Below are 12,265 nucleotides of genomic sequence, written 5' to 3'. Positions count from 1 at the left end.
TTGACAAGTTTGCTTTAAAATTTTCATTATAGGATGTCCCCTTTAAGAAAAGTTGTCCCAGAGGGTCGTCAGGAGGGGGCAATATTCTTATTGGCATTATTATGTCGGACTACATCTTTTGCAAATGCACTTGGAGAATTGCGATTTGCGCCACTCATTAGAAATATTTTTAAAACGCGGACGTTAAGTGAGAAGAGCTCGGCAATTTGAAATATAAAACGACCCTGTATAATGCAAAATTGACAATTTTTAGCTCACTTTCTTTCACGTAACATCACACAAATTCATTTCACGTAGTTTCAATAGAGGACGCTCCGTTTACCCAAAACAAACAAATTGACCCACTATACCTACATATCTGGTGATGGTTTGATAGGTAGATAGGTACGTGCTCGGATAAATTTTTTGAGCTTTCGACTCGTGAGAAACTTTACGCAGCTTAAGCCAGCCACTAGCGATAATTACGGTCTCGTAGAGTACGAATAATCGCCCGCTATCGATCCTCAGTTTGGTACGGCCAGCGCCATGCGCCATCACCGCCAACGACGACGACGACGAAGAAGACGGCGACGGAGATGGCGGTGGCGACGGTGACAGTGGCAGTAGTTATTTTCGTTTCTCGTTTCTTTCGAACAAACCCAACGGCGGACAAATCGTTGCCTAGTTACTTCTACACATTTCAACGTTAGTACAGTGGAGTACTTTACTCGGTACTGACACACTGAGTTACTCGGTCGTAAGTGAAGTACGGAGAGTGGATTGTGAAGTGGTGCAGTGGTGTCGCCGACATTTTGGTTTTGATTTCGATTTTGGTTTTAACCTGCTCAAGACCCCGTGTGTTTTACCTAGGTATATGGCGACGCAAATTTTGCGAGCTTTTTAAGAAGACCACGACGACACATCGAAGTTTCGCAGCCAAAAGGACGAACGGACGGAAGATCAGCTCGAAAATGGTGGCCGTAGTTGTACCTGTGCCTGTAGTATTTGTGCCTGTGCTTACGCCTGTGCCCGTACCCCTGCCCGCGTCCAGACCGGTGTCGAGTACGCGTTATGAATAACGTTGGCCGAGATCGTTTTGCAAACAGAACCGTGTTTCGATACGATTCTCCATTAAAATGATCACGTGAAAAGAGTAGAAAACGTCAACGCACAGCGCCAAAAATGCCCGAGAAAATATCCGAATGCTTGGTGGTGCTGAAAGACCATTTCGAGCAGCCAGTGCCCACGCAAAACGAATGCCTGGAGGATCGAAAATGGTGGTTTTTCTTGCTCTCCAGTATCTTCACCTTTCTACTCGGATTACTCATCGTGCTGCTGTGGAGAGCGTTTTCGTTCTTATGCTGCCGCAAAGAGCCCGATCCGTGTCAGCACGATCAACTTGCCAAGAAGGAGCCCAAGAATTCCAGGCAGCAGAAGCAAGAGTTCGAGGGCACTTTTATGACCGAAGCCAAAGACTGGGCTGGCGAGTTGATTTCCGGTCAGACAACAACTGGAAGAATTTTGGTAAGCGTATACGTCTCTCTTTCTCTATTCTTGTTCTTTCGATCAAATTTCGCAGAGACCTTTGTTTCGAGTTGAAAGTCAGCAGGCAACAATTTCAGCCTCGAAAGTGTACCTAACCGAGCATATCTTGTTCCTGCTTGGGAGGACAAAAGGGTCCACATTTAGGTTTTTCAGCCCCAATTTCCTAAATTGCTCAGACACAAGTTGTAGAGCAACGACGAAGGAAGATTTTTGTCACCACAAATTTTTTCGTAGAGAGTGCCTCCGACAAGGAAGGCAAGATGGGCAATTTTCCCCAACCCCTCATTTTTCGAGGGCAGAGGTTTTCAAGACTTCATTTTGTTTATGAAGAGAATGTTCTTTGGAAGAAAAATGGAAACATTATGGAGCAAAAAATTATACAACTCTGATTTTAAAAAGGTTTTTTGTGAAAAACTTTCTCTCAAAAAAAAAAAAAAACTCCCCAAAAAATTGTTTCCCACGAAACAAAATTTATTCACCTCAATTTTCAAAAAATGACAAATTCAAGTATGATTCCAAATTTTTGAAAAAAAAATACTCGTATTTGAAAAAAAATTTCAACAATTACATTTTTGAAAACGATGTTTTGGAAAGGGGGAGAGGAAGGCATCTTCATATGGGAAACTTGGGGGGAAAATATTGCTCTGTGAGCAACTCATTTTTGACCTGAATGTAAGAAAAACAAAAAAAATACTTGATTTTTAGAGGAAGGAAGAATTGTGAAAAATTTTCAGGAGACGCTGATTTTTGCCCCAGGCTCACATTGGCTCTCGGCGGCACTCAAAAAAGGTGTCCAAACAAAATATGTTGTTGATCATTAAAAAAGAAACACTTTTCACCTTGAAATTGTTTCTTCGAATGTTCGGAGGGGAAAGGGTGAGGGGTTATCGCGTACTAAAAGCATCATGCCATCAGATGAATTCAAAATCTTCATGGATAGAGCAAAAAATATGACATGATTTGTCCTTCATTTCAAAAATGCGAGAGCGAGGAAATTTTGAGCAGGCCTAAAAATTACAGACAACAGCGTAAGATATATGGTTTGTAAAGTATTTGGGGACCCTGGGTCTGAATATAACCTGAAGTTTTTTCATCTGACTTTTCCCATCTCCAGGATTCTCCAATTTGACTATGAAAATGAAACAGATGATAAGAGTCTGTGTCATATCGCTCATTAGGTTATTTAGGGACCTGATTGTGAATATTAGATTAGCCTTCGGATCTCCATGGCTCGTACCCCCCCCCCCCAAAAAAAGGTTCTCGATTATAATACCTACAGAGCGATGGCAGAGAACATTCCCAATGCAGGAAAAAAATCGAACAAAACTTCAAAAATTTTAGCAAAAAGCAGAATTTTTAAAAATTATTGACCAAAAAAAATCCTTCGCAGCACTGGAAAAAGAAAAATTAATTATTGTGCAACTTCTCGGTACAAAAAAGTATAACCTTTCGACTGTTTTCAGCAGAAAAGTGAGAACTTTTTGCAATTTTCAACAAAAAACAAAACTTTTTTGAAAACATGTTTAATCAAAAGCCAGATTTTGACAATTTCAGCGAAAAGCAGAGCTTTTTGGTAACCTCTGGAAGACAAACGAGACTTTAGACTAATTTTGGAATAAAAGTGAGAAATTTTGAGATATTTTTGCAAAAGAGCGAAAACTGTGAACATGCATTTTTTGGCAAAAACGAGACGTTTTGGTAAAAAAGGAGGCATATACCTACTGTAGGTAGAAAATTGTAGGTAAGAGAATGGAAATTTTCCACGATTATAGACAAAAAGCAAGATTTCAAACTTTTTAGCAAAAAGCTGGTTTTCAAGGGAATTATTGAGAAAAAGAGAAAGTTTTGATGAAGTGAGACGTTTTGAAATATGTTGGCAAGAAACGAGACTTTTCGGTAATTTTTCGCATTTAAGTGAGAAATTTAGGCAATTTTTGGCAAATTATAAAGTAAATGAAAATTTTAAGCAATTTTCGGCAAAAAAGAGGCTGTTGGGAAATTTCGACCAAGTACAAAGGCAAAACTTTTGACTATTTTTGGCCTGAACCCAGACTTTGTGGATTTTTAAAAAAGCAAATCTCAGCAATTTTCAGCTAAAAATGAGACCAGTTGAAAATTTTTGTTGAACTTGAAAATTTTTGCAATTTTCTAGAAACAAGACCTTGAAAATTTCAGCAGAAAACAGTTTTTTTGGCAGAAAGCCACACTTCGAATTCGAGACTTTGGGAAAAATGCAGGGCTTTGAACCGTAATGATGAAATGGCAGTGCAGCCAAATGGAAATTCATAAAAATCTATATGCACTTTTGCAACATACATTCCCAACATTTTTGTCCTTTTTCTTTTAAAAAGATGGAATGTTGAAAAAAAACACGACTTACTCTCAATTTAGACAAATGGTAAAAATTTTACAATTTTGGGCAAGAAAAAGAAACTATTAAACAATTATTCTAAAAAAAGTGGGACTTTCTGACAGTAAAATGGCAAAATACAAGACTTCCCGACACTTTTCGAAAATTATTGGAAAAAAGTGATAAATGTTTTGGTGCTCTCTGGGGAAAAAATGAAACTTGATAAAATATTTTGCCAACAAGCGAGAAATTTCAGCAATTTTTAGCAAAAACGCCAAAATTTTGGGTAATTAATTTTTGGAAGTAAAAGTGAGATTTTTCTGACATTTTTTTTTTTTTGCAAAAAGCAAGACTTTTTGGCAATTACCTATTGGCAAAAAAGTAGAAGGCCAACTTTTTCGCAATTTTTGTTAAAAAAGCGATGCTTTTTTCTATTTTTGACAATTTCTCCCACAACGATGACTTTTTCATAAAAATGTCGGTCCCTGAACAGTGAACAGTTAGAAATAGCTACAGAAGTCTTTTCCTTTTGACCTCACACTACAGGCAAAATAACCTCGCGAGTCACCTATTGAAAAAAAAAAAGACGAAACACTTGATATAAATACAATATATACTCGAACAATACCAACATTATGTACAGTACATTCTATGTACCTATTTAACTTATGTGTACTACGTGTTGTATGTATAAGGATAAAGAAGTTGGGGTTGGTGGGGTGGTAGCCAGGAGGCATTTGCGCTACCGTATCTTACTCGACGCAATTGACCCACTTTTGTTAGAAATACGAGTTGCTGTAACGCGGTGTTTTTAAAAAATATTTGTAAATGCAGAAAAGGCTCAACGACGGGCCAAAGCTATTGGTTTGAGGTTCAATATTACAAGTAGGTATGTGCAGCTCTATTTAAAAGGTGAAAGCGTAGAAAAAAGATAACGTAACCGTGATGACGAGGCCCATCGTCAAAGCAGAGCAGCGAATAAATTAAAAATTTTCTCGACAAAGATTCGAAAAATCTTATTTTTCTCGAAACCTACATCGCCTCGAGTATTTTGATCGAACGAAAATTCCTTTTACTTGGAAAAACGAAATTTCGCAGCGTTTTTTTCAATGGTGCCCTTTTCCATGCTTATGATTTCATCGCTAATCTTCGGCCTAGTTTTGGCGAATCCGACAATAGCGTAGCTAGGCGCTTGCGCGTTCAAATACACACTATAAACTGTCGACAGTCTCAACTAGTATCTGCTGCGTACGTAATTCGTAACTTTTTTCGCATTATTTGTAGGTAATATTCGTGTATCTTGGACAATGCCAATAAACCCTACCAGAGCATGGCGCAGCGCGGCACCAATGAGTCAAACCAAACTTTAAAAAAAATAATTATTGGGGTTTTCTGAATTGTTTTTACAAATTTGACAATTGGTCAAATCATGTTGAAACACAAAAAGCCTACCTTTTTACCAAACATTCCTGAAAAATTGCAGTTTTTTCGAAAAAAATTCCAAACGTCAATTTTTTCTAAAAATTGCTATGAAAGTCTTGCTTCTTTGCCAAATAATAGTATATAAAATCTCGCTTTTATGTTTCCAGAAAATGTCACGAATTTTCATTTTCAATTTTTTTTCCAAAAATTGCTCCAAAATTTCGTTTTTTTCCAGAAAATTATGAAAAATTTAATTTTTATGATTCAAATTGTCAAAGAATTGTCGAAAAACCTTGCTTTTTGTCTAAAATTGTCGAAGTCTTGCTTTTTGTCGACATTTTCAAAATACAAGAAACACTTTCATTCCATAAAAAAAATTCAAAAAGGCTCACTACGTTGCAACAAAAATTGAAAAGTACGTAATTCGCTGAGAAAAAAACTCAAGTCTCGCATTGAAACCAAAAATCACTAAAGAGTTGTCGGTCGTTCTTTTTTCGAAAAAATTCTTTAAAAATCTTGTTTTTTTGCCAAGAAAATGCCAAAAAATGTTACTAAAAAGTCCAAAATTGCCGAAGAATTGCCCAAAAGCGTTGCTTTCTCGCTATAATAATTGTCAAAATCTCACTTTTCGTCAATATTTTTTTAAAAAATTCACTTTTTTACAAAACAGTTGCAAAAAGGTCTCAGAACTGTAAAAAAAACTTGCTTCCATCCCAAAAATGCAACAAATTGCCAAGGTCTAGATCAGCTTTGAAATTTTTTTATAAAAAAAACTTTACAACTGCTTATTGAATTGCAGCCTTGTGTATGCAATAAAAGTGAACGTGTCCACTGTCTCACGTCTGTGTACGCAGCTTAAAACGATATTCGTGCGGTTGTGTGGTCCTACCTTCGGCGGACAAACTAATGCAATACACGTATACTCACAAATAGTTACATTGTTTGTTGTTAATTTGAAACAATTCAACGCCCTTTAATCCTAATGCGAAATTATTCGCCGCGTAGCATTGACTAATTACTACAAGTATTAAGTTGCTATTCAACTCTCGATTCGTATACGGTAGGTGTGGGTTTAGTTTTCACTTTTCGCCGATCGTCCATCTCTGAATTATTTTGGAAAATTGGAAGGCGATTAAATAAAAAGTGGTAGGAGAGCTTCAAAAGATTGAAGCAAAAATTTTGGATCATTGACTTGTAAAATCACTTTTCTATTGGAGTATCAAATTTGTACAATTCACATTGAAAAGAAAAAAAAATTCCGAAAAAAATTAGAAAGAAATTTGGAAATGATTTTTACTCTGAAGTGAGAACGTAGTTTTTTTTTTAAAAAAAAAATCACTTTTTTAGGTGATTTTACAGAATTTTTAAATATGTATTAGGTCCAAAATCAAGTCTTGCAAAATTCCTGTATATTCTACGGCGTTTTATAGAAAACTGAAATTTCTAAGAAGTCGCTAGAGATCTCAAAACGACTTGACGTGTTGAGATCAAGGTGTAGAGTAATTTTTGCCTTTCTTACTTTTCACTTGGCGAAATTTTGAGGAAATTTCAAGTTTAATATATCAGAGGAAGGCTTAAGGCCTGCTCAAAACAGTTCGAAATAGTTTTCAATCGATTTGGCGGGTCGAGAACAGAGTATTATGTAAAATTTCAACTTTCCGGGTCCATTTGGTAAAATTTCAATTTTTTTATAATTTTGAGCTAAAAATTTCATTTTTAAAAAATCACCAAAAATCGAAAAATCTTCAGGCAAGAATGGGTTTGAAAAAATTCTTAGGATGTCCCCTTTGAGACGTTGAGAAAAATGTGTCTCAGGTGACCATTCGGAGGGGGAGGGGGTGAAGATATCTACTTATTCCAGAGAAATTTTCTACGCTGAGCTACATACATAATTACATACAAGAATCAAGTACGAGATGTTCTCGTGAAAAACACAACATTTTTTCTTTCTTTTTTTTTTTTGTTTTCAAGAATAAAAAAATTGCCACACATTTGAAAACCCATAGCTATGCTTCCTCCCTCGTTACCATTTTACACCTCCTGTAACTTGGGAATCTCAATTTATAGTTTATGGGACATGAAACTTTCAACTTGAACTAAATTGTGTCCGTGGATTTGGTTGGTTGGCATGCGACCGTGTTTTTCCTCTTCGTTAATGTCCTGATGTGTATTATTGTGTAGTACGAGTACACGAGTACATACTAGTTAATACGAGTAATGGATGTATTTGATGATTTTCAGGTTGTCCTTGTGTTCATTTTAAGCATCACTTCGTTGATAATTTATTTCATCGACGCTTCCAGGTGAGTACCAAACAATTGATGAATAAATTATTAATTACAATTACTCCAACTCGCATTTTATTCGGAGCCTTTTGAAAAAAAAAAAAACAACATTCGGCATCATCGTAATCGAATTTTCGTTTTGATTTGCAGTGAAGAAGTTGAGCGATGCGTTGGATGGAGCGAGAACTTTACTCAACAAATCGATCTGGCATTCAACATCTTTTTTATGGTTTATTATTTTATCAGGGTAAGTAAAAAAGTACCTCCGCAAAACCCAATATTATTATAAGTGATACATAATGAAAGCAGCTGCATCTCATCTACGAATACCTACTCTTAGCTCTATTTCTTTCTCCTGATTTAGGTGAATGAAGGGGGGGGGGAGTGAGAAGAAACATTTTAGTCATAAGAATCCCTCAGGAACAGTTTTGACGCCTTAGGTGACCCTGAAAAGGAGATATGAGCCATCAATGAGGGGGCGCTTTTGCCCCCACTCGACAATTTTCAGCAAAAAATTGTGCAGTTCCAAAAGATAATATTTGCAGGAGCTTGTAGCCTTGTACTCCTATTTTTCCATGCAAAAGTAACCTCAGCGACCAAAAAAATTGGAAAATGTAACTAGGGCAATTTAATAAAGAGAAAAATGACCAATAAAACAAGCACATTTCAAATTGAACTATTCTGATAAATAGATTTTAAAAAGTTGGCATTTGGCTGCGAAGTGACAATTTTTGCATTTTGCAGCTGAAAAAAAAACAATTGGATTTTTTGCAAAAAAAAATTGCTTTTTCTTCACTTACTTAAAAAAAAACTTTTTCGAAAAAGCGAGAATTTTTGGGAAAAAGTAACACTTCAACAACTTTAGCAAAAAGCAAGACCATTTGGAAGGTACTTGGAGTGGCAAAAAAGTGATCAGTTTTTGTCAATTTTGGCAAAAAGAGGAATTTTATTTCAAAAAAAGCCGACATACTCGTATTTCAAGCCATTTTGTTGAGTACCTGGCAAAAATTTTTATTTTCAAAAAACCGAGAAGTTTTGAGAATTTTTGGCAATTTTTGCATTTTCTAGCTGAATTTGCAAAAATTTTCATTTTCAAAAACCGACCAGTTTGGAGAAATTTTGGTAAAAAATAACACTGACAATTTTTAGCGAAAAAACCCGAACTTTTTGGCAATTTTTGGAAAGAACGTCGAACTTTTGAACAATTTCTGAAAAAGAGTATATTTTTCGGAATTTTTGGGAAAAGAATTACTCGTGAAACTTTTCAGTAATTTCGCTAGAAATTGAGGAGAATTTTCGTCGATTTATTGAAAAAAGCAAAGACTGCCCACTTCTTGTAAGAAGCAGAATTTTAACAATCATAAGCATTGGAAAAAAGGTTACATTTTCGTGATTTTTGTTGAAAAAGTGAGACTTTTGGACAGCTTTAGGATAAATGTGGAACTAGGGAGAATTTTTTGCAAAAAAAACAACAACAACAACAATCATTGGCAATTTTCAAAAAATCCAAAATTTTCGCTAATTTTTGAAAAATTGAGAATTTTTGACAAAAGCAAGAAATTGACGATCCAAGCAAAAGACAGAACTTTTCAGTAGATATAGTATCTAAATAATTGTCAAAAAGATGATTTCTTTTTGCAATTGTTGTCGAATTAGCGAGACTTGTTTTCAACTTTTTAGTGAAAAGGCGAGAACTTCAAGTAATTTCAGGAAAAAAATTGAGGCTGTTTGAAAGTTTTTGAGAAAAACAAAATGTTTTTGCACGTTTCCTCCAAAAAATGAGACTTTTTGGTTTAGACTTTGTCAACTCCCAACAAAAGACAAAGCTTCGTAATCGAAAACAATTAAAAGAGTTTTCGCCCAAGCTCCTCCGCTGTCCAAATAAAATCAAAGGTCAATTATCGACCGGAACGACGATTAATTGTATATAAAATGTGGGTGGTGAAAGATTTCAATGCGTTCGCGAGTGAATATAAGCAGATAGGTAGGTACTCATAGTCTCGTAGTCGCAGACGTGTACTCGACCACTCGTCGTAACTCTGGCGAAAGGCCAATGTTTATGTATCGAGTTACTTTCGGCTTTAAACTTCATAATTGTGTTTACCATTAACATAAGCATTACCCATACCGACTGTTACGATTATCTGCGGCATCGCATCACATCGTGGTACATAGTTTGAGTCTATTAACATTTTATTAGCGATCGCTCCAGCCACAGTCTGCTGCTTATACATATGTACGATTACTCGATTTACGATTATTTACTACCTATTTATGCATCAATAAATTATTATAGTTGATGTACCGCAGCAGCAGCCCACCTAGTCGATATTTTATAGTCGATACATAGTACCAAAATATATATCGTACCTATAAGTAAAGTACTCGTTTTCGTATTCGAATAATCAGCCACATGTATGACATTTTTACAGTTCATAGCTGCCAGTGATAAATTATGGTTCATGTTGGAAATGTACTCGTTCGTCGATTATTTCACCATTCCGCCGTCTTTCGTGTCTATATATTTGGGAAGAACGTGGATCGGTACGTACCACTACCATCAGTTTGTTTGTCTAGTTATTTATTTATTTACTTTTTTTGTTTATTTGTTAACTTTTCAACTTCGGTTTGAGCGCAACTTTCTATAACCGCTTCAAAAGATTCGGCGTACAATTTACTTATTCGCTCGGGGAGGTGTTGATTAATTAATGGTCGAATTCGAGTATATAGCGATAAGTTCTTGAGAAATGCTGCTTGTTTTTGTTTTTGTTTCGTAACCCTATGGAATAAAATCGAATACAAGCACCTGCGGGAAATTTCGCTCGTTTGACGTTATTATAAATTTGCCCTGACTGATGCTGATTTACTTGGGCATTTTTCAAAATGCTCTTTAACCGGTATAACAGTGGGCAGTCACATATCTAAATAGGCACATGACAGCGATGACCAGTTTCTCCCATATCGTAAATATTTGAGTGAGGTAAGAATCGACGTGAAGAAATGATCGTTTCTTATCTTTCAATCTGAGTACTGAAGCTTCAATTCCAATAGTATAACGCCGCAAACACGTTCAATTGCGCCTGGCGCAGAACTGCCATATCCCAAAAGCACACTTTTGGAGTTGTTTTACCCTCTTCTGTTATTTTTACGATTAAATATTCGAGACTCGCAGTCGATTTCAATTACCTTTGTGTTATTTCACGAAAATCGAAGTACATAGGTTAGGTTATCCTAATGGTACTGATACTGAAACGAGAATCATTTGGGCGTTACAGGGCTGAGATTTCTGAGAGCTTTAAGATTGATGACAGTTCCGGACATTTTACAGTACCTGAATATACTAAAGACATCGAGCTCGATACGATTAGCACAACTTGTATCTATTTTCATATCGGTATGGTTGACAGCAGCTGGAATCATTCATTTGGTAAGTAATAATCAGATATATATTTATTTATTTATTTATTTACAATTTAGGTCTCTCCAACAGCGTAAGCCAATTACAGGAGAGACCGTTTATAGCTAAGAGATAAAACTAAAAAAAAACTGGAAAACTATAACTTACAAAAACAAGAAAAAGAAAAAAAAATACCATAAAAAAAACCAGTAAGAAACAAAAGAAACATTAGTACATTATCAATATATATGTAGTTCTTCTCATTGAAAAAAAAGTAAGATAAGCAAAAAAAGAAAATAAAAAGTACAAAATCAAATAGAAGAAAAACAAAAGAGTGAGGGCAAAAACCCAAACTTAAGGCTGATAAAGGGGGGGGGGGGGGAATAGAAAAAAAAATCTGGGATATGAAATGGCTCATAAACAGCTCCCACTGCATCCACGCTCCTTTTCCCTTTGATCGCAAAAATGTTGATAGTCCAGGAAAATTATCACAAAAAATAGGGTCATAGGGAAAAGTTTTATAACAAGCTGAATTTTGTTATACGTTTTTTTTTTTTAATACGCAGAATACGAATTTTGGGTGTCCGGGTGAATCCGGTGTATGCTTCCCTTTTTTTTGTGAACCCTAACCCCCCCCCATTCGGTTTTTCGCGTATTACTCCGAAAATATGCACTTTTATGCAAAAATGCTTCTTATCGATTTTGTTCTCCTCTAAATTCCGCGTCGAAGGAGGGGTCAGCGAAGTTTCCAACCCCAAGGGTAGTGACCTATGGTCACTCGAAGTAGGGGTGTTTGGAAAAATTTTCAAAATACGTAATTGAGATGGCTTTTTATACATGAAAAATGTATTCAGTAACGTCACGATCCCTAACAAGGGTCAGTAGGTACTCTACAGATTCCTCTCCCCGCTCCGACCCCCTCCTAGTCCAACGTAATGAGTTCAACGGATAAGACACATAATAAAAAGTTTCACTTGAAGCTGAATTTTGGTATACGGAGGGTTTTTGATACTCTGAAAACGAATTTTAGGTGTCCAAGTACATCCCATGTAAGCTTCTCCCTTTTTGTGGACCCTAAGCCCCCCAATTTGGTTTTTTGCGTATAAGTCCAAAAATAAGAATTTTTACGCAAAAATGCTTCTCATTGATATTGATCTACTCCAAATCTCATTAGTTTACAGCAATTTCAATTCTTCACCGGTGTCGATGTCTAGATCGGCAAGCGTTATATGTCTTCCAGATTTTATGAATTCGAGATCTGCAAGTGCTATATGCCATCTAAATCTG

At 36.0% G+C, this 12,265-nt stretch overlaps 1 protein-coding gene across 1 annotated transcript in view; it reads left to right on the top strand.

Annotated features, from left to right (window-relative positions):
• Positions 1-615: 615 nt before the first annotated feature.
• slo (calcium-activated potassium channel slo) overlaps positions 616-12,265 on the top strand; it is a 46,314-nt gene continuing 34,664 nt past the window's right edge. Inside the window, exons 1-5 of the mRNA XM_065352030.1 lie at positions 616-1,503; positions 7,538-7,599; positions 7,732-7,828; positions 10,014-10,125; positions 10,857-11,008. Of these exons, the coding sequence (XP_065208102.1) occupies positions 1,162-1,503; positions 7,538-7,599; positions 7,732-7,828; positions 10,014-10,125; positions 10,857-11,008 (765 nt within the window). The 5' untranslated portion in view covers positions 616-1,161. The remainder of the gene's footprint in view (positions 1,504-7,537; positions 7,600-7,731; positions 7,829-10,013; positions 10,126-10,856; positions 11,009-12,265) is intronic.

The sequence above is a fragment of the Planococcus citri genome, chromosome 2 (assembly GCF_950023065.1).
Source record: "Planococcus citri chromosome 2, ihPlaCitr1.1, whole genome shotgun sequence".
Taxonomy (NCBI): Eukaryota; Metazoa; Arthropoda; class Insecta; order Hemiptera; family Pseudococcidae; genus Planococcus; species Planococcus citri.
This window is presented reverse-complemented; position numbering and strand designations above follow the sequence as displayed.